General features: G+C 44.0%; 1 protein-coding gene across 1 annotated transcript in view; it reads right to left on the reverse strand.

Moving 5' to 3' along the window:
• Positions 1 to 8,462: 8,462 nt before the first annotated feature.
• LOC129124409 (neuroserpin) overlaps positions 8,463 to 25,899 on the reverse strand; it is a 45,541-nt gene continuing 28,104 nt past the window's right edge. The window contains exons 4-9 of the mRNA XM_054639386.2: positions 25,528 to 25,722; positions 24,553 to 24,757; positions 17,051 to 17,148; positions 11,746 to 11,832; positions 10,481 to 10,570; positions 8,463 to 9,243 (exon numbers count right to left, since the gene is read on the reverse strand). Coding sequence (XP_054495361.1) covers positions 9,167 to 9,243; positions 10,481 to 10,570; positions 11,746 to 11,832; positions 17,051 to 17,148; positions 24,553 to 24,757; positions 25,528 to 25,722 — 752 coding nt within the window. The 3' untranslated portion in view covers positions 8,463 to 9,166. The remainder of the gene's footprint in view (positions 9,244 to 10,480; positions 10,571 to 11,745; positions 11,833 to 17,050; positions 17,149 to 24,552; positions 24,758 to 25,527; positions 25,723 to 25,899) is intronic.

The raw sequence follows: 25,899 nt of genomic DNA on the forward strand, positions 1-25,899 counted from the left end.
GTAAAAGAACCTTTCCTCTTGAAAACCTTTCTCCATGGAGCCATCAGGATGCATTTCCTGGGAGAACAGCAAAGGCTCTGCTCAGCCCTGCTCCTGGATGCTGCTCAGATTATCATGCTTGCCATGAAGGGTGGAAAGCAGGCTGCCAGCTGGGTAATGGCCCTTCTGAAAAATGGCCTTCCAGCTTGCTTTTTGGAAGCCACTTCTCATGGAACTATCAAAATATCATCTCTGTGCTCTTGTCACCCAGAGGAGGAAGCATATTTTAAGCAAGTGTTATCAAGGCTAAGAGAGCCTGAATTAACTTGTGCTCAAGACACTCAGTGCCCTGCCAATAAATCTACCAGAAAGTTGTTCTGTCTAGAAAATACAAAGCAAGACCAAAACAATTCCATCAGGAGAGCTCTGCCAGGGGCTGTGGCTCCTCTTCAGTGGCTGGGGAGCTTTGCCAGTGCCCCAGTGTCAAACCCTGATGTCCCTTTATTCCCCCTCTGTCTGCTCCCATTGCCTTGCTGGGCTCCCTGGGCAGGGGGGCAGGCAGGGGAATTTGCTGCCATCCCTTTCAAGAGGCCAGAATTCCTCATTTGACTTGGGGCACTGAAGGAGAGGAACCCAGCCAAGGTAGTGACTGAGAAGGGAAGGGGGAAAGAATAATTCTGCCTGAACAGAGTGAATCAGCTATGTTAAAACTTGATAAAAATTAAAGATATCAGGAAGATTGCCCTGAGACCTGTAAGCATCATGCTCTGGGCAATGCCGAACCTCACTGCTCACCAGCAGGGTGGCACAAAAAGTCTCTTTATCTGGATAAAATAACTCTTTTTCAAAGTCATCTTTTGAACCAAAACATGGAAATCCTTGCAGCTGGAAACTGAGTGATAATTTTGCCTGAACAGAGTGAATGAAATATCTTAAAACTTGATCAAAATTAAAGCTATCAGGAAGATTGCCCTGAGACCTGTAAGGATCATGCTCTGGGCAATGCCAAATCTCACTGCTCACCAGCAGGGTGGCACAAAATTCTGTTTATTTGGGGCTTTTTGTCACTGTATTTTGTAAATGCACGTTTCTAAAGGCAACAGCCACAAAGTCAGCAGAGCTTAACACAGGAACAATAACATTTCTGGAGTTTATCACAGGACAAATGCTGGTCTCCAAATTCCTTGTGTCTGCTGGGAATGCTCTCCTTGTGTCAGGCTGGGCTCAGCAGTGGGCAGTGCCAGCCTGGCATTCCCAGGAGCAGGGCTGTGGAAAGCTCTGCCAGCTCCAAACCTGGGATGTTTCCTCATCAGCTGAGCTGCTTTTCCCAGGACACCTGGAACCAGCTCAGCCTCAAGGTCTGCTCCAACCCAAACCATTCTGAGATTCTGTCATTGTGTTAAAGCCCTCAGCAAAATGCAGAGAGGTAAAAGAGGCCAGTTCTGCTGCTGCTGCCTGGTTTTCATCTGTCTGCATTGATTTTTCCTTCACAGAATTTTCTCCTTGGTCTGTACAAAAAGAAAATCACAGACAGTGTGTTCCAGTTTATAAGCTCACTGCAGATTTTTTGATCAGAAATCGTTTGTGAATCATCCCAATATTTCAGAGCCAGTCTCACTGCTGCACTTCCATGGGCAGCAAGGTGACCAGGCTGACTGGAGGGATTAAATTCATTTATTTCCCAGTGTCATTCCACGTTTAATGTGCATATCCTCATAGATAAATTTGTTCTGAGGAGGTGAGCTCTCAGTTACTGAGCTTTTGAATCTGAGCACATGTGGGACAGAGTTTGGGACCATGAGCAGAGCAGAGCAGCCTTGTGTCAGCCCTACAGAAAGGCAGGGATGTCTCCAGCCCTGGTGAGCACATCCAGCACATCCTGAGGGAGGGATGCAGTGAGCTCTGAGCAGGAATTAGGGAATGTCTGCCTCCAGAACATGAAATGCTTCAGCTGGGCAGCCAATCTTGCAGTGCCAGAGCCAAGAGCATCAGCAGAAAAAGCCACGTTGTCATCTGCAGCCTGTTCCAAACCCCTTTGTGCTCCATCATGAAAAGATTCCCATCACTTCAGGCAGCTCTGTGCAGGTTCTCTCAGGCCATGCCCTGAAGCCTGAGTTCAAACAACTGCCTGGGAACTGACACACTTGGCATTTTTTTGTGACTAGAAGAATTTTCTCAATTTGCCCAATTTTGCCCAATTTTGCCCAATTTGCAAAAATTACTTTAGGACACTTACCTGAAAACATGAAATGGGCTTCTAATCACAGTGTTTCTACAGGAAAAAAGGTGAAGAGTGTCTGCATGCAAGACGTAGAATTCAGAAAATTGCATTTTGTCTGTGTACTCATGCACTCATTAAATGTGGATGCATTATGGGAACCACAAATCCTGTTATTATTTTGCTATTAAAAGTAAGCAAAACCTAAGCTATTACTGCATGAAACCACGAGATAATTCAAAATAATGAAGCCACTCTGTGCCTCTTTCTTTAGAGGTTAGAGGGCTTTTCCTTGGTGCCTGGAAGGGTCTAAAAAGGTTTTATTAAAAAGGAAACATCCCAGGTTTGGAGCTGGCTGAGCTTTCCACAGCCCTGCTCCTGGGAATGCCAGGCTGGCACTGCCCACTGCTGAGCCCAGCCTGACACAAGGACAGCATTCCCAGCAGACACAAGGAATTTGGAGACCAGCATTTGTCCTGTGATAAACTCCAGAAATGTTATTGTTCCTGTGTTAAGCTCTGCTGACTTTGTGGCTGTTGCCTTTAGAAACGTGCATTTACAAAATACAGTGACAAAAAGCCCCAAATAAACAGAATTTTGTGCCACCCTGCTGGTGAGCAGTGAGATTTGGCATTGCCCAGAGCATGATCCTTACAGGTCTCAGGGCAATCTTCCTGATAGCTTTAATTTTTATCGAGTTTTAAGATATTTCATTCACTCTGTTCAGGCAAAATTATCACTCAGTTTCCAGCTGCAAGGATTTCCATGTTTTGGTTCAAAAGATGACTTTGAAAAAGAGTTATTTTATCCAGATAAAGAGACTTTTTGTGCCACCCTGCTGGTGAGCAGCGAGATTTGGCATTGCCCAGAGCATGATGCTTACAGGTCTCAGGGCAATCTTCCTGATATCTTTAATTTTTATCAAGTTTTAACATAGTTGATTCACTCTGTTCAGGCAGAATTATCACTCAGTTACCAGCTGCCAGGATTCCAGTTTTGGTTCAAAACATGACTTTTAACAAAAGTAGATAGAGTGAAAAACTGTGAAAAACTGGCTCCAAACTCTTTTGGTAGCATTGGAATACTTGAAGGAAAGGTTGCAGCTCATCTTTTTCCACAAGCAATTCCAACTCTTTAATGAGAACATTAAAAACGTGATTTAGACACAACCCAGATTTCCTCTGTATCTTTTCCCTTCCTTACTTAAAAGCATTTCTACACAAGCACAGAATAGTTTTTTTCTGTAGGAATTTTCCCTCAGTTTGTCCAGAAGGATCACTCTTCCCCAGGGAGGCTGTGTGTTTATGAGAGCCAGTAAAACACCTTGTTACCAGCAAAGCCTGGCTCATATCTGAGCCATCCTCCCCACTGTGATTGTGTGCCTGAAAAGATAAAAACCCAGGCAATGGGCTCAGTTCCTGAGCTGCAGGGACAATTCCAATTCTTCCCTCAGCCAGCTCTGGGCAGACACAGCATTTTACAATCAATATCTGTATCTGGGCTCACTTATTTATCTTCCCCACCTTTCTCCATGACTCGGAGTGACCAGCTGAGCATCCCTCACAGCCCCACTGTGCTGCTGCCTGTGCACTGCATTTCCAGCTGCACTGCCACCCCTCCCTTCTGCCCAGCTCTTCATGCAGCTTCCCTCATGCCCACAGCAACTGGCCAACGACTGGGGCTTCTAATTAGTGCTGTAAAATGAAAATCTTCCTGTGGACGCTGCTGGAAGGCAGGGCTGTGTGAAAGGAATGTCACTGGAGAAGCCCTTGTGGAGGGGGCCGCAGACACAGAGTGCCAGTGAGCTCCAAAGTGTCCCCATGTGCATTGAGGATGGTTCCTCATGTGGAACTTTGCTCCACAGCCCTCAGCCTGCCCAGCTGGAAGCCCCAGGAGCTGCTGGAGCAGAGGTCCCAGCGAGCAGCCGGAGCCTTCCCTGTCTGGAGCCTGTAGTAGAGGTGGCCTTTGAGTCATGGGGAAATGCATGTGCTGTACTTGAAATATTGTACTTGAATATCTTGTACTTGAATATCTGTACAACTGTTAACTCAAGTAAAAGAAAAGGGGGAAATATGGTAGAGGTGGCCTTTGAGCAAGGAGCTATGTGTGTGTTGTGCATGGCCTTTGAGTCATGGGAAAATGCATGTGTTGTACTTGAACTATTGTACTTGAATATCTTGTACTTGAATATCTGTATAATTGTTAACTCAAGTAAAAGAAAAGGGGGAAATATAGTAGAGGTGGCCTTTGAGTCCTAGCAAAATGCATGTGTTGTACTTGAAATATTGTACTTGAATATCTGTATAACTGTTAACAAATAAAAGAAAAGGGGGAAATATGGTAGAGGTGGCCTTTGAGCAAGGAGCTGTGTGTGTTGTGCATGGCCTTTGAGTCATGGGGAAATGCGTGTGTTGTACTTGAAATATTGTACTTGAATATCTTGTACTTGAATATCTGTATAATTGTTAACTCAAGTAAAAGAAAAGGGGGAAATATAGTAGAGATGGCCTTTGAGTCCTAGCAAAATGCATGTGTTGTACTTGAAATATTGTACTTGAATGTCTGTATAACTGTTAACTCAAGTAAAAGAAAAGGGGGAAATATGGTAGAGGTGGCCTTTGAGCAAGGAGCTGTGTGTGTTGTGCATGGCCTTTGAGTCATGGGAAAATGCATGTGTTGTACTTGAAATATTGTACTTGAATATCTGTATAACTGTTAACTCAAGTAAAAGAAAAGGGGGAAATATAGTAGAGGTAGCCTTTGAGTCCTAGCAAAATGCATGTGTTGTATTTGAATATCTGTAGAGAGGCTTTGCCCCGGAGGTCCCGGTTGTCCTTGATGGGCTGCAGCTGCCATGTCCTTAACTGGGCTGCAGCTGTGACCAATGGAGATCACTGGGATAAAAGGGGGCAGGTTGGCCAGTCAGGGAGAGCCTTGGAGGAGCCCTGACCTGAGAAAGAACAGCATGCAGAAGAAGGAGTCTGTGCTGTGAAGATCTGCAGCCATAAGAACACACCAAGGAGGTATGGACTTTTAAATCTGATAACAACAGCAGTATGAGACTCTAGAGAAATAGAATGACAACAGGAGCCTTGAACCTGCAGCAGCCTGATCCAAACCTCGGGAAATCCAGAGAGTTTTCCCAGCTAAATCAACCCAGGGCATGCAGAGCAGCTCCTTGCTGCAAGGCACTGCCTCCCTCCTGCCTGCCCCTGCCTTGGGGCTGCCTCCTCCATCTCTAATCCGTGTATTTCTGTTTTCCACTGCAGGGACAACAGCATTGCCCAATAAAAGGGACAGGAAGAACTCAAGAACGAGCTTGTAAACACCATTTGTTATTTTAGGGACAATCTTGCCTCCTCCCCAGGCAGGGGGAAGCCCTGACAGCGGTGGGATCTCGCTGTGCCAGGGAATCTGCTCAGACAGGAATTCCAGGGACTCTGTAAGGCAGAGAGGGAAGGGGGGAATTTAGGAGACAACCAAAAGAGAGCAGCACATCAATGAGTCAATCCCAGTTATTTCTCTCTTGTAGAAAAGAAATTCTGGGTGCTGCTGCAGCAGTGGCTCTCAGCAATAACCCCAGCACAGCTCTGGGGCTGTCCATGGGTTGGAGAACAGCCCATTCCTGCCATTTCACACCAAGCACACGAGGCATCATCCAGGACAAAAATTCCCCTGGGAGCAATGGACTCCCTCTAGCAATCCCTCACCAAGATCAGTGAGGACTGCAACACAAAGCAGGTGTTTGGGGGTTTGTTCCCCCCATCTGTGATTATTAATCCCAGGAACTGGGGCTAATGATGCCCCAAACTCAGCATCTCCCATGAACTGAGATCCACCTGTGCCTGAGCTCTGTTCAGGACATCCAGCTTTGCAGCACTCCCACAGGATTCCTGTCAGAAGGAAAGTCCTTCTCAGCTCCTTAGGATAGAGTGACATCTTGTGGTTTCTTCTTTTGTCCACCACTGACAAATTAAAATTAGCCAGAAGAGCCTTGAGTAAGTTTGGGTTTGTGTCCTTGATTCCCACACTGATACAAAAGCTCACTCTGCCACTTGTGGAAGGAGAACGAAAATTTGTGCTTGGAACAGCAACAAATCCATTCTAATTCACACAACATGCCAGATTTTGGTTGAATACAGACTCTACAAAACCCCTCAGGTGCTCCAGGTCAGGCACAAGTGAGATCCTAGCAAACAAATAAATCATTTTCAGTTGTAGCACCTCTGCTGAAGGGATTCTTGGGGAAAACCTTTCCAAGAGCAGCTCTGGAAATCATTCCCAGCTGGGCTCCAGGGCTGTGCAAGGAGGAGAGGAGGATCCCATCAGGGACCTCAATCCAGCTGCACCCACAGGAGCTCAGCACGGTCACACCTGGCTCACTCCATCAGCACCATTGCACAAGTGCCAGTGCTTTGCTTTCTGACAGAGCCTCCAACACAAAACAGTTTTCAATTGAAGGCTCCACACCTAAACTCATAGATGAGCTACGATTGACAAATTCCCCTTGCAAAAAAAAAAAAAAAAAAAGATGCTAGAAAAAGACAAAATGATTTTGCTAGTTTTGTGGTGAAAAAGCAGTGGCACCTTTGAAAGGAACATGATACAAAATCTGGAGTAAAAACCATCATGGAACAGCATCCATATACCTGTGAACTGGCAACAATACTTAAAATCTTATTACTACTGAAAACTATGGAAATAAATCAATTCATGTTGTTGCAAACCAGGTAATTCTCAATTTTCAAGGTTATTTTGCATCTCTAAGGCTTGGGAGTACAGCAAGTGAAATCACAAGTGTTTGCATTTCTGTGCCCACTCAGGCAATCCTGGGAATTTGATTTGGAATTTGTGATTCTGCATCATTCCATTGTAGTTTTGCTCAATCCAGCTGCAGGGGCATTCAGTGCATTTGCCTGATATTCTCTACAAACCCTTCTGGCCTGGCAGCTGTCCTGCCAAAATTCAAAGCTTCAGCTCCAATCTGTTTTCAGCCCTTCCCTTAGTAAGGAATATTTATGTTGCAAGGAACTGATAGAAAGAAAAGGCAAAATTGGTCAGGAAGAACTTTTGATGGACTGAAAATAAACACGACTGAAGGTTTCTCATGTCTTTTCTCAGTCAGAGTGAACACCACAAAAATAGCCTGAAAAAAAAAAGTTAAAAATGTTCAAAAGCCTAAAAACCAGGTTCCCCTGAGATAACCCACAGGAGATCCTCAGCATATGGTGACTTTTACAGGCATGAGGGGATGTCCACAGAGTTATTTAAATGTGAAGAACCAGCCCTTGTGTAACCCACACCAAAGCTCATTTTACCTGCAGTAAGGCAGATTTTGGTAAAATTAGCCCCTGTTCCTTCTGAGCAGCACTCCCCTTTCCCTCCCCAGCATAACACTTTTAGCTACACACAGCTAAAATTACCATTTCCATCTACATTTGAATACAAAAGCTGCCTCACCAAGTCCAGGCTATAATACAGCAAGGTAATAAGCACCAGCAACACACTCAGGAACCCCATTTGTGAAACAATTCAAGGGGCAGGGCTGGAAATGGGTTCCAAAGCCCTTTTGTCCACGGGAGCGTTCCCAGCCTGCACAGAGAACATCCCTCACTCCTGCTCTGACCCGCACCAGCAGCAGAAAGAGGGAACAATGTGTCACATTCTGGAAGTTCTCCTTGCACGAACAACTTTGGGAGCAGAATCTCTGCTGTTCAGAAGGGAGTGAGTGCCAGGGAAGCCTATAACTGCACTTCAGCCAAAATGCATTTGTTCCCATAGAATTCTAAAGAGAAAACTCCTATTGACTGAGAAAAACCCATTTATTATCCAAAGGTTTGTATTTATCATCTGTTTCAATGGAGCTCCTCCCTCCTTTCCCTCCTGTTCTCTCTCACCTTTCTAATAACCTCTGTTCTTTTTGTATTTTGCACAATGAGAGAGGAAATAATTACACGTCTCTCTGCTGACAGTGGGTACTGCTCCTCCTCTTCCAAATGGAAACAGCAACTAATTCCCCTGCTAACATTTCCTTGTGCTGGGTGTCATTCTCCTCCCTGCCAGTCTGTTCTCAGGGAAAAGTAAGGAAATGAAAAGGAGGATGTTGTTCCTTTCGATTTTTATTTACGAACCGAACATTTTTAGACGCTTAAAATGAAGTCGGGGTGGGTTTGTTTTTTGAGAAAGAACATTCTAGAGCCCTGAAATGAGATATTCAAGAGTATCACTGCTGTGGGGGAGAAAAAATATGTCCACACCAATGGCATTACTGGTGAACTCCTTTACTTCAGTCACACACAGAGCTTTCTACACTGACAGGTCTCGGATATTCATGCGATCGGGTTTTATTGGCATCATTTTATTCATCAACACTTAGGGGGGCAGTGGCAGCCACATGCAGGAGCATCCAAAAAGCAGCACTTGAGAATCACGTGGGACAGTTCACACAAAGTCTACCACAGGCAAGGATCAAATCCACTGGGCTCAGTTATTCCATTTATTTGCTGTGCTGAGCAGAGCATCACAGGCTGTGATGTTCCTGCTCTGCCAGGGACAGGAGGAGGTCACAGTGTCCACATGTGCTTCTTCAGCTCTAGAAATGCCCACCAAGCTTTGCCATTTGCATTATTCAGAGCTGCACACATTCTGCTCCTGGCTCACTGATCAAGTCAGTCTTTGGACTGTAAAAAAATTACAAATAATGGATTTGCAGTTTCCTGCTTTACAACTCTCTAGAACAAGAAACAATTGTTGACATGTACACAACTTTATTTTAAGGACACAGCAATCACAATGACAGAAACAGAACCATTACTTTAATACTGTAAGCTTTCCTCTGGGAACTGACTTGCACACAGTTAGATCCAAAAGCGTTTTGAAACAGTGTCTTGGGGGAAAACACAGCAAACCTTAAATATATTAACTTCAAACTGAATGTGCTTATCTCCTCCTTTTGGTGGCTGGTGGCAGTTAAAGCTTCTCAAAGTCGTGGCCGCTGGAATTCATTGCCTCGGGGTGCATCACCCTTCCCATGAATAGCACGGTGCCTGTGGACAAAGTGGGGAAGCAGGGAGGGAAAGGTGTCAGGAGCAGGAGGAGCTGAGGGTTTAAGGTGAGGAATACCAACAATAACCTCGAGAGCTGCGCTGTGTGATTGCTACAGGAACAAAAGTCTCAGGACCTGCTACAGGAAATGGCTCAGGAGCCCTGTTTGAAGAGAGCAACCAAACCTGAGCACCCGGGCTTGTCTGGAGGGGAAGGGCAACCAACAGGATTTTGTCAAAAGGTTTCCAACCCCAGATTTCTGGATTACTAACAAGCTTTGAGGCTTTAGCTACAGCTGTTGGCAGCTCCTCCTTCTACATGCAACAAGGGTTCTGCAATTTTAAGAACTGTCCCAAAGTGAGCAAGTTTTATTCTGTCCTGATTTGAACTTTTCTTTTTGGGGAGATTTTTGGATGTTGAGTAGCAATAAAGGCCAGGTACCCTTCTCCAGATATATTTTCTGTCTAATGTGTCTACAACAGTAATAATGTTTAATTTTATTAATTTTTATTAATAATTATTTTTATCTTATTATAATTAATATTTAATTTATTATAATAATATTTAATTTATTATAATTAATTTTTATTTAATTTTATTATTAAAAACCCCTAAGAGCTGGTATCCTGCCTTGCTGGGAATGAAGTTTGTGGGAATGAAGTCCCACAAGTGACTCTCCCCAAGCAGATCCATAAAACCCCTGTGGCTGCACAGCAATGTTTTATCACCCAGTCACATCCACATCATTACAGCAAATTACAAAAACCAGACTCAGGAATTACTTAATCCTTGTTGCCCCTTTTGCTGGGGAGTGCTGCTCTCATCCCTCACCTGCCACAGAGCACTTGGAGAGCACAACAGAATCATTCCCAGCTGTAATGTGCCTCCATTATGCAAATCCTTTGGTACTGGGAGCACATTTCACTGGGCTGACTGCAGCCAGGCTCCCAGGGAGTGCAAGGATTATGGATACTCAGGGCAGTAACACTGCTCTCACAACAGAAATGGTGAATTTTTCTTTTCTGGGAGTGTTTTTCAGGGTTATGTCAGATGTTGGTGTTTTATCTGGAGAAAGGTTCAGGGGCCATGGAAAAGGTGAGTCTTTCAATATTGGGTATTTTAAAACAAACTAAGGAAATGCATAATACAGGCCCAGCCCATTGGTCAAAACATGCAATTTTCCTTTGACTGCTTGAAGATGTGCTGTGAAAAACTCAGAGAAGTCTGCAATATTCTCACCTGTTCTTCTGTTTCTGACCAAAAAGAAGAAGGGATGGTCCACTATGACCTGGGGGTAGAGCACTGCCATTCTGCTGATGGCAATCATTCCTGGAGGAAACACAACAGAGGCACCTTGTCAAGCAGCTCTGCCCCTTCTCCTGCTCCCCTTGCCTCTGTGCAGCCCCTGAGGTGCCACCCTCAACACCAAAACCAGCAGGAAAATATTCCCAGAAAAGGAAAGAGGCCTGCAGAGTAATTGCCTATTCTGGCTTTGGATGATTAACAATGCAGAGTGCTGCCATCTCCCAGGCTGAGGGAGCAGCATACAGATTTTAAGATGCAGAACGTTCAGAGGAGCTGTGAGTGCTGCTCACTCACAGAGGGAGGTGCACTGCATTCACCAGCTCTGTGTTTTACACAGTGGAGAGGGAAAGGGAACCCTTAATGACCAGGGAACATGCAAAAATTAAATGGGCTGATCCTGCAGCTCTTGGCTGGTGTTTTTAAATATTGCAGAGCTGAAGGTAAAATTAACTATGAATCAGGCAGAGTTTGTTACTTTTATTTGGAGGTGCATGGATTTCTCCAGGATGTTATTACTAATTCCTGGTGTTTCATTTACTTCTAAAAGTTTTTCACTCCACTGTTCATAAAGACTGGAGCATGTCCATAGAGAGAGCTGGGCACAATTCAACCCAGACCTGGCAAGCAATTCTTCCTTTCCTCAAAGGCTGGCAAAGAAGAGGCAGCCTGAAATCACCTAGTGATACACATGGGCAACAAATGTAACTTATTTTCATGTGCCAATCTGTAAAGCAAGCACCAGCCCCCAGAACTGACAGGGACCAGCTCTGGTTGTGCATTCAGCACCTCCCATCCTGTTTTCCTGGACTTGAGCTTATTAAAATGCAGCTGCCACAACCACCCTCATCTCCCTCTGACTCTCCTGGATCAAATGCCTCTGACCATCTCAATTAGCAGGTGAAAAATGATGAATTGCTCAAGTTCCACGAAGGAAACATAGATTGCAGACTCTACTCTCCTGACAATCAGAAAATAGAGAAGAGGTTTTTCACAGGATGCTCAAAACTCCTGGTAAAACATGTTACAAAAATGCCAACACTTCTGATTTGCAGAATTCTCTTCTGCAAGCAGCACACTTGCTATGCTGTGTCTCCATGCTGCTATTTAGCTTTCCTGCCCGCACAGCAAATCAGTTGTAAAAAATTAATTAGCAGAGAATTCCCAGACATTTGATTTAATTCTGCTTTTCAGTCAGGTACCTGAGGCAGCAGCAGCTTCTGATCCTTCCTCATTAACTTCTAGAAATGCCTTGTGAAGTGCCTTTGCAAGGTAAAGTTCCTTGTTATCTGCAGAGGAAAGGGGAACAGATTGCCAGTGGCTCAACAAGAAGACTGAAGCATTTAAAGAACCCACCCCAAACACTGCCAAAACCCCAACACCATTATCCACCTTTACACCAGGCAGGGCAGCAGAAGGGATTTCTTGCATTAAAACACCTTCTGCCAATGCCTTTTAACAGCACCATCTACCTCGCTCAGATTTGCAGTGCTCTCCTACACCATGGATATTAAAATAGCTCAGGACTGCCCTGAGCTGAGCACAGTGTATAAAGAGAGGGTAAAAACAGCCCTTGGACACAAGATTTTAAATACAGTTAGTGGGGAAAAAAGATTATGACATTACAGGCATAAAAAAATTCATTTCTGCACTAGGTACAACACAGGCTTCCTCCAGGAAAATGAGGTTTTTTCTTTCTTCTATTATATATTTACAAGAAGCTGAAGGGGAATATTTATTGCAAGAACCACCACAGAGCTAGGTTTATTTTCAATCTTGTTTCTGTTCCATCCTTCTCTGTCAGTATTTTAATTCCAGTCCCAGCCTGCTCCTGCTGAATGTCTCACAGGTTTTGGTGGGATGCTGAAGGATCAGCTCTATTGGAACCCTCAGCAGCTGTAATGCCAAAGCAAGCCAAAGGCAGGAGGAGCAGCAGCTGGAAAAGTCTTTCCCCAGCAGAGCTCATTTGCTGCTCTGTACACTCAGCGCTGAATTAAAGCTCCCAGTTCAGCTGCTGCACTTCAATCTCACCAGCAAAAGCCCCAGATCATCCCCTCAGGGACTGTGTGCAGTAAAACAGAGGCTGCTGAAACTGGTACCAGGTCTAGACTTCAGTCCCGAGCCTTCAGCAAGGCTGTCCTGAGAGCTGGGATTGAGTTTGCACCCTGTTCCTTTAAAACATGGCACATGCAGCACCCACTTGTCTTTAACACTAAGCAAAAACCTTAAACCCAAACACATTTTTACGTTCAACAAAACATAGTAAGTGGAGGAACACCCATTTAGCCTAACCATGTATTTTAATCACTTCTTTATTACTGCAGCCCTGAAGCCTGGTCCTGTGCCCTGTAATACTCACAGAAATATTCCACATTTTTGCTTCCAGTGCTTTATTTTGCATAGTTTGGTGGTGCTTCGGTGGTGCTGATGGAACTCCAAGGTGTATTCCTGATGAGAAATACACCTCAGAAGATTGGTCTCCACCTGGTGGGCTCAGAGCCCCTATTTCTGAGAGCACAAACACTGCTAGCATTTGCCATCAGGTATAAAAGGAGAGAGCTTTCAGGATCTGAGTACTAAAAGCAACATTTTAAGTTGACAGGAACACAAAAAGTGCCACTGCAGATGAGACCAGTACACCCAGTACAATTCCAGCTATGGAATTGCTGCTTCACAAGAAGGTACAAAAAGCCCTGTAAATGAAAACTGCAGCACAACTTCCAAGAGAAAAATATCCTCTCACCAGCATGAGCCTTGTAGCCTAACCCAGGTTTCTATCCACAGAGTGCCTTCATTCAGTGCAGTATAGAGAGTTCTGATTGCTCTGGAGCAATTTCATTTTTTCAGTCCTGCCAATCTCAAGGAACACCCAGCAAAGATCCCTGTGGTTAAGTTTTCCATGAGAGAAGCACTTTCTATTTGTTTTCCATTTGCTGCATTGGATATCTTTGTCCTTGGATGATGAAAAGAGCAATTCCACATCCCAAATTACTTTCTCTAGATTCTTCTCTTTATATTGCTGCTATCACATCCTTCTCATTCATCTCTCCCTGCAGTGAATGAATCTATTTTCCTGTGAAAGCATAATGTTGTCCCTGAGAGTCCAAGCCTTTCCTTTGCTGCAGGTTGGGACTGTCCCATCCCTGGCTGCAATTCTCCATCTCCTCAGGATTACCCACATTCCCTTATGGCTTTCACAGGGAACAAGGTGGGGCTGCCATGAGCATCTCCCATCACTTCCTTCCTCTCCAGGAGCTTCTCTGAACGTGGATTTCCGTAAGAAAAATGTGGATTTTCCTGACTCGGTTGTGAACACCTCAGGGGAGTCCCCTGTGGATGTGGTGGCCAAGTTTCAGCTCTGTGCAGGAAGGCTGACCCCTGGGGAGTGGGAGGGAGCTGCAGCTGCCCCCTAATGAGCACGACTCTGCTGGCACCACACTTCATTTGTCACTATCTCCATATGTCTGCAGACTCCCACTCAGCTGCCAACTGGCTGCTCTGCAAATCTCATCTTTTAAAAAAAATACCATGTGGGTTTATTGGCTCTTCTCGCTTAGGCTGTCCCAGAAAAATTATATGGATGTCAGTCAAGACTTCCAAGAGTTATTTACTGGACTGATGCTCTTCTAACTACTTCTTATTGAGAAGGAAGTCACTGAGATCCCTTCACTGCTCACCCAGGTCACCTTGCATTAAAAGCAGCTGCTTTTAGGGCTCTATAAAACAGCCAGAAATATTATAACCATTTGAAGGGGAAGGGGAGTTTTAGCACTGAAATTAGTTCAAGTGCTAAGTCTTCAGTGGTGTTAAAACACTCAAGCAGCAAATTTATGTGATGTGATAAAGTCACAATGGTAACATCTCAAACAGCAGAGGTTGTTTCAAGATTATTTTGGACAGCTGATGGAATCAGATGCAAGTAGCTGAAAGTGAGAGTCAGAATAGAGGAGAGCTGGCAGCCCAAGGGGAATGTCCTCCTACTCACCTGTGGCAATTGGCACAGAGCCTGATTCCTGCCAGGCTGCAACATTTGCAAAGTGCACCTCAGCAACACTTTCCCTGCTCAGAGCCCAGACATTCCAGAGGGCACAGCTGGTCCTCCTGGGTCCGTTTTGCAGATTGAGGGGGAAACAGCAAAAAATTCTGAATACTGAAAAATAATCCTGCAATGTGGTTTACAGCCACTAAAGCCACAGAGAATTTTGCTGAGGTCACCAATCTGCCTGCAGCTGATGACAGGATTTGGGTTGCTGCTGAAATTGCAGGAGGCTTTTCCTGGCAGCAATGCCAGAGCAACAGCACAGCAGGGGGAGAGGATTTGTAAATGCAACCAAATCGCTCAAAAATCTCTTTAGATTTAATTTGATTTATATCTTCCTAAATTAAGTGTCCAGTTAAAGATTTTGTTGAAATATCTGCATTTAAGATCTCATGAAGTGCAAGATTTTCCAGAGGGGTGACCCTGAGATCCACATAAACTTCCAGCTTCCATTTCCTGATGTCCCATTCAGGTGTCTATAAAAGTCAGCTTTAAACAATTTGTCTTCATGACTTATTTTCCCCTCCTCCATCCATATTTTAAATGATGAAAATTAGAAAGAAGGAAAGCATTCTGTATTTTAACTACTTAAAACTTCATTTAGACAGTATCAACTGTGGGGTTTTCACTAAAGACATTACTTCAAAACCATTTTTTCATTCTTAATTTACAAATAACCTTTTCATGCCCAGGTAGAACAACCTATTTTCAGTGAAAAGCAGGAAAGCTACAGTAAAACTCATGAATTTTCTCTACACACTGCTTTATACTTAAATAACACGGAAATCTTTAAATGGCAAGGAGTTAATTCAGCCAGGCAGAACATGGTGTTTATTTTGTACAGTACAATTGTCAGAAATACAAAACTTTAAATAAATCATTAGTCACATGGATTAAGACACAAGCATGTGGTTCTTTCTGCCAAACTCTTGATAAGTTGATGTCCCTGATATATAAATGAATTCTACATGGAACTAAATAAAAGCCAGGTGCTGCCTTTGTGGTTCCCTGTGCATTTTCCATTATCCTTGGAGCTTTTCCTCAAGTAAATAATTTCCTATAAATAGACCAGAATTTAAAGGGAAGCTGACTTTTCTTTGAGCTGGCAGAGAAAATGAACATGTTTTTCTTCAGAAAACTGCTATTTCTTTGAAAAAGGGGTTTTTCATTTATTTCAACTCTTTTCATATTAGCTAAAGCCAGTTTTTCCTCAATTTCACTGGAATAGTGAAGGGGGCAAACCAGTGGAATAAGCTACATGATAAACTATAAAGAATATTTCAAATTTAGCAAAAATGGAAGGCTATGAACATCACAACCACTGCTGTGTGAGGGAGGGAGGGAGGTTTGCTTTATGAGCAGTGCTTGGACCAAGGCACACAGGAGTGACTGTCCCAGGGTCAGACAGTGGGAACAGGATTTCCCACCAGCCAAGGAGCTGCTGGATGGCTGGGGAGCAACACATGGAGCTAAAAACCCCAAAAATCAGACAGGTCCCACCTCGGTACAGAGCAGCTGGGGCTGCCCCTGCATCCTGGCAGTGCCCAAGGCCAGCCTGGACAGGGCTTGGAGCACCTGGGCCAGTGGAAGGTGTCCCTGCCATGGCAAGGGGTGCCATGAGATGGTCTTTAAGGTTTCTTCCAACCCAAACCATGCTGTGACTCCATGGACAGCTTTAGGAGGTATTAAAAGCATAAATATCTCACTTCCACATGGATTTTTGAAGGTATTGGATATTTCAACTTCTGCTGAATGCAGGTGGCATTTGGGACTAAATTGCTTTTATCTCCAAACTCTTCCTTCCTGTGCTGCTTCCAGGTATCTGGGGTGTCACAGAAAAATCCTTTCCTTAGGATTTTTCCTCCTGAGAAGCTGAGAGGCCTCAGGAACAAAATGCAACCAATGGTTATCTGCTGCTGTGGAATGCAACAGGTGCATCTGGGATTGGGGTCATGGGGTTGTTTCTAATTAATGGCCAATCACAGCCCAGCTGTCTGAACTGTCTCAGTCAGCCACAAGCCTTTGTTATCATTCCTATTCTATTCTTAGCCAGCCTTCTGATGAAATCCTTTCTTCTATTCTTTTAGTATAGTTTTAATATAATATAGATCACAAAACAATAAATCAAGCCTTCTGATACATGGAGTCAACATTCTCATCTCTTCCCTCATCCTGGGACCCCTGTGAACACCATCACAGTAGGGAGAAGAATTAATTGTGCAACAGCTCAGTGCTCCTCATGCTGGGAACAAAGAGCTCTGGAGACACAGAGTGCCCCCCCTGGGGAGTGAATCCCACCCGGGCACTGCAGCCATGCCCTGCTCCAGTCTGTGCCTGCCTCTTGCAGGGCATCACACTTGGTCTCCATCTCTAATCAGACCCAGCTCTGAAACACTCAGAGTGAACTTTCCCAGGTGAAAAAATGTATTCCCTCATCTGCCTTGAGAGACAAGACAAGAAGTTCTTACCAGACATGGCAGTGAGGTCAGCACTGCTGCTGAACAGCTCTGTAATTCCCAGACCTCTCCAGACATCCTTCAGATCAATTTCCTGTTCTACTGTGAACCTGGAGAATGGAAGAGAACATGACAAAAAGCCAGATGTAAGCACTACTTACTGTTATTAGAAGATTAAATTTTCTAGGTGAAAACACCAAGATAAATAATGCAAAGTAGGTGATCCAGTGCTAGTGACACCTTCCAAAAAAAAATGCTTATAAACAAATGAGTTTACTCACAGCTGGATTTTTCCTAATACAGAAGCAATCAAAAATATGCTAATGGTATGTGCAGCCCCCTGCCCATAAAACTGCAGAGCAAAATTATGCAGCAGCTAATGGAAATGCTTACTTTTTACACAAGAGGTTTTCTCTAAAACCTGAATTTAATTGTGCAGATACCAGAACAGAATATCAAATGAGGCAAAGGACAGCAGAACTTCCCAGAGAGCTGCTGGCAAAGGAGGAATAAGATACATACTCCATTTTCACTTTGATAATATAAGGAAGACCAGCTATGAATATGAATATAATTATGAAGCATTGCTGATTCAGCTTCTAATTAGTGTGGTGGCACAATTGTAATTGGGCTTTGATTGTGAGTAAAGAGCAGGGAAAACAAATAGTTGTTAGTGTAAAGTGTAACCTGGCAAAAGCCCTGCTCTAGGCTGGGTTAGTGAGCTGGAAGGACAAACTGACATCTGTCCTGAGGGCAACATTCTGGGCAACCTGGGAGAGCTGAAAACAAGCAGAAGCTTGTTCCATTTACAAGGTGATTTTCAAACATTGTAAAAGCTATGCCTGGTGTCAGTAGAACAAAAAAAAAACCACCTTTATGCATGGCCAGACTGAGACTGGACAGCTGAAGAAACACAGAAACATGGCAGAAAAATATTAGTAATGGCAGCCCCCAGCAGAAAATAGCAGATGTGTAGAGGGTGACACAGGAGAGTGAGTGTCATCCTTGTGAGGGGTGAGCCCTGGGGGCTCTGGAGAATGAGCAGGGAATTATTTGTGATTTACAATGTGCTGGCTGGAGCTGTCCAGCACACAGCATGGTCTGTAGGAGGCTGCCCTGCTTTGTTCTGGTTCCTGCAGCCACTGAGTCAGCCCCAGCTCAGTCCTTGGTGATGGGGCACAGAAATGCTAGAAACAAATGCATGTGCAATCTCCTTCCTTGGGATGAACTCCCCAGCTCCATGGAGAACAACATGTTCTCTTCTAGTGGAAGTCTGGCCCAGAGCTGTGGGCAGGGCACAGCTGATGGAGAGCTGAGATGTCCAACCTTGGCATGCACCAGCCTTGGCAGCTTGAAAAAAGAATCATCTGGACATTAAACAGAACTGGATAAGAGTCAAGTGGATCTTCCTCACTTGCACAAACCTGAAAAAAATCCAGTACATAATCTACTTTCATAATGAACTTAGAAATGCCACTAGATGCCAAAAATCTGGGGTGGAATGGATATCATCCAGAATTATCATTATCCAGAGAATAATTTTAGGACTTAAAATAGGATCTGGAGATAGCTCAGCACTGATAAATCACTGGTGGCATCAGCAGTGTTCATGCACTCTGTCCAGACCAGTTCCAGGGCATGCATGGAATAAAAACACAGGAACTGATGCTTGAGGTTTTATTGCCTTGAAAGTTCTCAAAAGAATCAGAAGAGACCAACAAAACTTCAAGCACTGAAGAAGCTTCTCCTGTTGTTCTGGCAGATCCTGCACCAGTTACTGTGGTAACAAGTCTACAAGCTGCTCATTCAATCAAATTTCCCTGACCTTTAGGATTCAAAACTAAAACCACTTTTACTCTCACAACACACTTGTAAAACATGCCCACAGCTACTTTAGAGACTCTGGTAAAAAGCCTAAAAAAGCTGAATTGAGACTTGATTCCCAATGCTAGGGTTAGTACAGTCCAGTCCAGAGGTCCTGTCTGTGCACACTAAAGAGTTCCACAGAAAATAAACCCAGAAATATTTCCTTCTATATTATATTTACATTGAAACGTTTTGAAAACCACTTCCAGCTGCACCTACTTTACAGAGAATGCAAATGATTGTTAAAATGCATTTTATAAAATTTTCAGAGCTGTTTCCCTTTGTGGTTTTTATTTCACCCCAATATTAAACGCATCAAGCTTTCAACATGATTTAGGTAGGAGCCAGCAATGTCAAATTTATAAGAAATATTAGGATAAGAAAGCAGCAAGTAAAGTCTGCACGAGAAGTAAAAAATAAGAAAAATAACTGCAAAAAAAGCCTTTTTTTTTTCCAAGTGCAGAGTATCAGAGTAAGAGAGAAATGGAAATCAGGTGGGTTTCAGTCTCTGGACCATCAGACAGCAAACACCCATCTGCTCAGAGATGCCAGTGACCCAGAAAGCAGCTGTGGCACAGGATGCTCCTGCACACTGAGCAAGGGGCAGCCCTGGGAGAGGCTCAGGGAAAAGATAAACCTGGAAAGGCTCCCTGAGCATGGATGTGAGGAAAGGGAAAGCCAACAGATGGGCTGTAAAGGCAAGGAGAGCCTGGGGGAAGGACAGCACGGGAGATGGAGGCTCCATCCCTGCCTGGAAGCTCTGGAAAGGCAAATCCTGAGCAGCTGGAGGAGTGAGGGGCTGCCCAGCATCTGCAGAGGTGAGTTCCTGCTTTTTGTGAGCAACAAAACACACCCAAAATACCACATCAGCTGTACAGATACCAAATGATCCCTTCACAGAAACAAACCTCATTACTGCCCTTCTTGGAGTTTTGTGGTAAAACCCCACTCCAAAGAGATCTCCCCTCTTTCCTCACATGCTCTGAAAAGCAGGCAGAGTTACAGATCAATTATTAATGAGATTTCCAATATTTCAGCTGACATCAGGACCAGCCTTTTCTCAAAAGTACCAGGGCAGCTTCCACAGCCTGAAATTTAATTTCAGGCTCTGCAGTTTGACATAAACATTCAGCAGGAGTTACCCCTCAGTCAGATCAGGATTTCTGTGCAGATTCTGATTTTCTCCTCCCAGACAGTGAGGATGATATCCAAAATCAAAGCTGACAACCTAGAGCACAGAACTGACACTCCAGCTCATTTCCCACACTCTGGGAATGCTGAGCTCCACAGTACTACCCCTGGCACTTGGTTATTTGCACTTTGCTGCATATCATGTACCAGATGGTCATTTTTGATTTCCCCCACCATCTTTTAGGTACTCCTGATGCTAAAAATACTCTGAAAACTTTTTAATACTTTTAATTTTAGTACTTCAGTATCAAAAATCATGGAATGCTAGCAACTGAGAGCTTTAAAAACCACAAAGGGAAATCTGAGAAACAGACACTGAAGAGAAGATTAAGTAGAGAAACCAGCAAGTCTCTGGAGATTTTAGCTGAGAATCAGGACATTTTAATGCAATTTAAAACTTGCACAAGCATTAGAATAAAATGATGCATTTATGTCACTGACATTCTGTAGTTAAGAATTAACATTCCACATCAGGCCATCTTTTCTTCTATTTTACAGCCTTTTAAGAAAGAAATAAAGATGTGTTCATCTTCTATGGTGTCATGCAACTCTTAAAACACTGAATTTTCTGTGATTTCTAGGTGCTCAAGAGCCAAGAAGGATGAAGGTACAGGGTCTACTCATCAGGAGAAGAGAACTGCAGCCTGGAGTGATTCATCCCAAATGCCATCACTTCAAAAATTCCTGAGGGTTCTGAGTGAGCCAAAGCAAGACAATTCCAGGTTTTCAGATTGGCTCTAAGGGATGAAATCCTGCAGAAGGACAGGCAAACAGAGGAATGGCTGCAGGGCCTGACATTCCTGCTGGCGATGCCCTGTGCAGGCTGCCCTGGAGCAGAGGCTGGGCAGAGCTCCAGAATAAAGCAGGGATTCATTCCAAGCATCTCCTCCATGGATCCACCTTGGGCAGCACCAGAGCCCAGCCAGGGCTGCACCCAAGATGAACCAAAATGGCCCCAAAATGCACCAGCGCTCCCGGGCTCTCTGCCTTGGATCAGTTCTGCTCCATTTGCACCTTGCAGTTCATTGTCCCATCCCAGCTTTAGCCCCTGCAGTCCCACCCTGCTTGTTTTTCTCTCTCCAGCCCACGGGGTTTGTGCTCTTGGGCTGAGATTTGGATCATTTGTCCTTGGTGCCCAGCTGGAGCAGGAATTGTTTTGTCTCCCTGCTCTGTGCACAGAGCTCAGCATCCCCTCATGGGAAGCTCAGACCCACACACTAAAGCAGCACAGAATGTGAAACACAGAAATGCCCAAACCTGAGGCATCATTTGGAGAACAGGCCCTGGGGACAGAGGCACTGTTGGCACCCAGGCCCCAGTGCCAGCTGCTATCAGTTCCAGCATCCTGGCTGGAATTTCAGCCAGCTTGTCCCCAGGTGCTAGGAGCAGCCTCCAGGATTTAATCCTCTGAAAACAAACAAGTGAGAGAGCAAAAAGCCCCCACTAACAGCAAAACCAGGCAAAAACAAACCCCAAAACCAACAACCATGCAGCTGCTCTGGGCAGGGGAAGCCAAGCAGGTTGTGGGTTTTTCTCTGGGAGGATCCTTCCTTCCAGGGCTCAATGTGCAGGAATTGGGTGGGATTGTGTTCCAGGGGAGTTCTGTGCCTCTTCTGTGGTTGTGTCTCAAGGGCAACCAGCACTGGCCCATTCCTCATCAAAAGGGGACTTGGGACCGCAGGTTAAAAAGTAAAACCAGAAAGCTCAAGGATTTTTTTTTTCTTCATTTTGGTTTGGATTTATATTGAGTTTTGAGGAGTGATTTTAGTGCTTGCTGCTTTTTCTTTTAAGGAAAACAACCTTCAGCTAACACCACTTATCATTTTGGCACCATCTGAAGATTTTAAAGCTATTTTAAATGCACAAAAAAAGCAAGAAGGTTGTTACAGAGATCTGGGCACACTGGAACAATCCTGAAGAAGGGATCTGCAAACTGTAGCACCACTATTAGGTACCAGTTCCTCCCATGCTCTTCAAGTAATTTATGTTGGAGAAACAGCTTTGTAAATTAGATTCATGGTCTGTTTCACTCCTATGCAAAAAGTGGATTAAAATGTTGATCATTTTAGTCTGGGTTAAGCTGGAAACAATGATTTGGAAATGAAAATGAGGAAGTATAATTTAACCATTCTGTACAAATCTCTCCTTTGCCATTAAGAGGAATAATACACAATTTCATTTGCACACAGATAATGCAGACAGAAATTGCAAAGTTGTGATTAACTCTGCTTTGGCAAGTCATTCAGACCCATTACAAATGTATAAGTTTAAAAAATGTTCACTTTATAATTGGATAGCATCTCTCAAGATATAAAAATTTAATTTTATTCCAGTGCTGCTTTCAATTTCTCAGTGGACAGAGCCTGGAGGCCACATTTCATAACATGCCTTTCTGAGTCACAGCATCAAATATTTATGAAGTGTTTATTTAGAGCATTGACAAAATCCTGTAGATCACCTCTGAATCCCTAATGGAATCCAACACCTTGGGAGCATGCAATTAATTTCTGGATTTTTTGTCAGGAGACTGCAGAATTCCTACACAATTCCAGGCTCAGGATAGTTATCTTTTGTAAGCTGAAAGCACTGAAGGTGATTAGCATGTGTTTGCCTCTGTACAGCCTGAATTTGCAGGTGTTTATCCCATTCTTTGGGGTTCTTGGATAAGAACCAAGCAGCCTGAAGGCAGAATAAATAAGGACATTTTATGATCACACAAACCCCAGGCCTCAAATCCCCATGTGAGAACCTGGCCACAGAGAACCCTGGAGTCTCTGCAAGCAGAACCCCAAATCACCAATATAAACTGAATCCAAGTCATAACCACCATTAATTCTGTTTTCAATGTCATTCATGTGTTTAGATACCCAAAATACTTCAATATGGAAACTGGTTTTTACAGATTTTCTCCATAATCAATGGAGGATCTCCATAATCTGCTGTGGATCTCCCACTCTAGAAATTCTAGGAGAGAAGATGCCCAACTTCAGCACTTGCTGCACAGGCTGCTGTCCCAGGCAGAGAAGGAAAGCTTAAGGATGGAGGAATCCTCAGATTTCTCTTCTCCTTCACACCCAGGTTTGCCCAGGCCTGCAGCAAAAGCAGCCTAAGAGAAAAATCCCCTCCCATGTGTCTTAGTGGACTTTCTGAGGCCTCTGGGACCTGAAGCTCCCAGAGAAAACAAACAAGAAACAAATCCCAGGAACAGAGAGCAGCAGGTTCAGTGTGTATAAAACCTGCAATGCAGCTCTTGGCTGCTCCTCCTGCTTCTTCAAAGGAACTGGGGCTTAAAATCAGAGAGGAACTCTTACTAAGGGGACTGAAAACCAGCCCCAGAATGCTGCTGGACCCTCAGCACTCTGCCTTTAAGCTTTACAGGGGAGTGGATTCCATCTCAATTTGGGATCAGGGCATGCTGACAGCACCAGTCCACCTCACCCTAATTTATCCTGGCTGGCCTTGTTTATTGTGCTCAGCTCCTGGACAGTGGTCTCTGCTTTGGAAAGGGAGCTGATGGACTGCAGGGAGCCTGAACCTGTGAAATGGAACAAGCTCACATCTCCAAGTCACCTGAAATCAAAGAACTGTTTGAATGATTTAAGGATTCACTTGAGTTTATTTTTTCTGCAGCCACGTACCCACTGCACAGTGCCACGAAAACAGAAGAAGTGGAAGTGATTCCTTTCAGAGATGGGCTCTATTGTTACTTAAACACTTCCATGAAATCATCATGAATCACTTAAAGGACAGTGTGAGCCAGCTGTACATTATTAGTGACATTTGGTAGTAAACAACTCTGCTACCAAGCCAGGCAGAGCACAGGAATGAGAAATATCTGAAGGTGGAAGAAGCAGGATTCCAGGAAAGCTCCAAATGCTGTATGTGGGCAAATCTGCCCTGAGCACACAGCCTGTGGCTGCAAATGGACTGACACAAATTTCAGCTCTTCTGGTATTGATGTCTTGTTATTCTTTGCTGCTCTAAGGAAAAAAACTAGCACTTCTTACAGCTGGGAAAAAACCAACCCAAAATTGACTGGAATTACCCCTCAACACTCAACCATTGGTGTCAACACAGACACACACCACTAGAACTTCTGAAAATAGCAGCACATGGAAACCTAATTAGCACCTAAATGAAACATTTGGTAGTTCAGACTTCCAATATTTCTGTGGCTCCTGTCTAAATGGAACTTATCCATAATGAGTTCTGCACTACTCTGAGCATCATTCTGGGTGGATGAGGGAACTTTGCTTTCTGGAGAGCTCTCCAGAGAGAGAGGAGAGCTGAAATAACCTCCCCCTGCACTGCATCCCCAGGCCCTGCTGCCAAAGCCACCCTCCTGTGGCTGCTGCATCACTCCAGGCTCGAGCAGGACAGCTCAGGTGTTCCCTACTCTGCTCCTCCAGCAGTGGGGATGCAATTCCCCCTTCCAGGACACGGGAGCACGCTCTCACCTGGGCAAGTACACTTCCACTTTCTGCTTCTTCACAGAGTTAGCCCACTCATTAATCAAGGAGGCCTTGACCAGTGGCTCCAGGGTGGCCAGGGGAACCTCCTGCCTGGAGAGGACAATCATCATGCTGATCTCATCCCCCTCATAGGGGATTTCCAGGACCTGGTAGATCCCTCCTGCTTCGTTGGAGCCGTCGCTGAACTCTCCTAGAGGAGGAAAACAACAAAAACCCTGTTAGAGCTATTTGCTTTTGTCTGTAGTCTATTTACTAGATACTGGAACTAAAAATGACCCTCTTTAGGCTATATAAAATTTTATATTAAATTGGTTTCTTCATCACAGAATTTGAGGCTTACATTTGATTTCTTAAAGAATACAAGCTCAAGCTATCACACAGTTTGTAGATAATCACAGCTCTGGGACATAACTTTCAGTGGTTAGGCAGAGAAGAGCCTAAAATTTAATGCTGCTGAGACTTTCAGGGAAATGGGCAGACATGTTATTCAGGAGAGAGGATTTTTTAGTGATGAGATTCAGCAAAATGCTGCCAGACATTTTAGAACCCTCTTGGAGCTCAAGCTCCAACTAAAAATGATCATTAGTTCTGCTGTTCAAAGAACCTCTATTATACCAGTCCAACAGTAAAGAACAAACATTACTCATTTGAATGTTTAGCACAGCACAAGAAAAATATTTTTGTGATAAGCAGGATTAGCTGAAGAATTGCAAAGAACTTCAATCCAATGGATAAATATTCTGAAATCCATCCTGTGGCACCAAGCAAGTCATTATAAATGTTGCTACCAGCTATAATACACACATTAGGGAAAAAAACAACCTCTGAGTCCCTTCTTTGGGCAAACAGCACATTAAAAATTCTAGGTGGAAGAAGAGACAACAATACAAGTGGATATTACTGCAACAAACCCATTAAGTGAAGATTTAGTAGCTCTAAATTGCTAAAGGTCTTACTCACCATAGTAGAACTCTCCCTGTTGGTACATCATTGGAATTTGCACTTCACTTTCATCATCTTTAGTGAAAGAAAAAGTTCTGGTATTTTCAGGCCTGAACTGTGACTTCCAGTTGCCTTTAAAGTAGATTGCATTGATGAGAGCCAAATGAGTTAGAGCACCAAAGTCTCTTGAAGACACAAAATCTTTGATCATACCTAAAAAGAAACCCAGCTGTCAGTCTGCATGTCAAAGTGAGCATTAAATCCAAACTTGAGGCAGCTTGAAAAATGCAGGAAAATAAAAAGCAGTGTTAACATGTAATTTCCAATTCAGATGTTTCATTAAATCTCCAATTAAAGTGCCAGTGTTTTGTAAACCTAAATCACAGTGTA

This window comes from Agelaius phoeniceus, chromosome 10 (genome assembly GCF_051311805.1).
Source record: "Agelaius phoeniceus isolate bAgePho1 chromosome 10, bAgePho1.hap1, whole genome shotgun sequence".
Lineage (NCBI taxonomy): Eukaryota > Metazoa > Chordata > Aves > Passeriformes > Icteridae > Agelaius > Agelaius phoeniceus.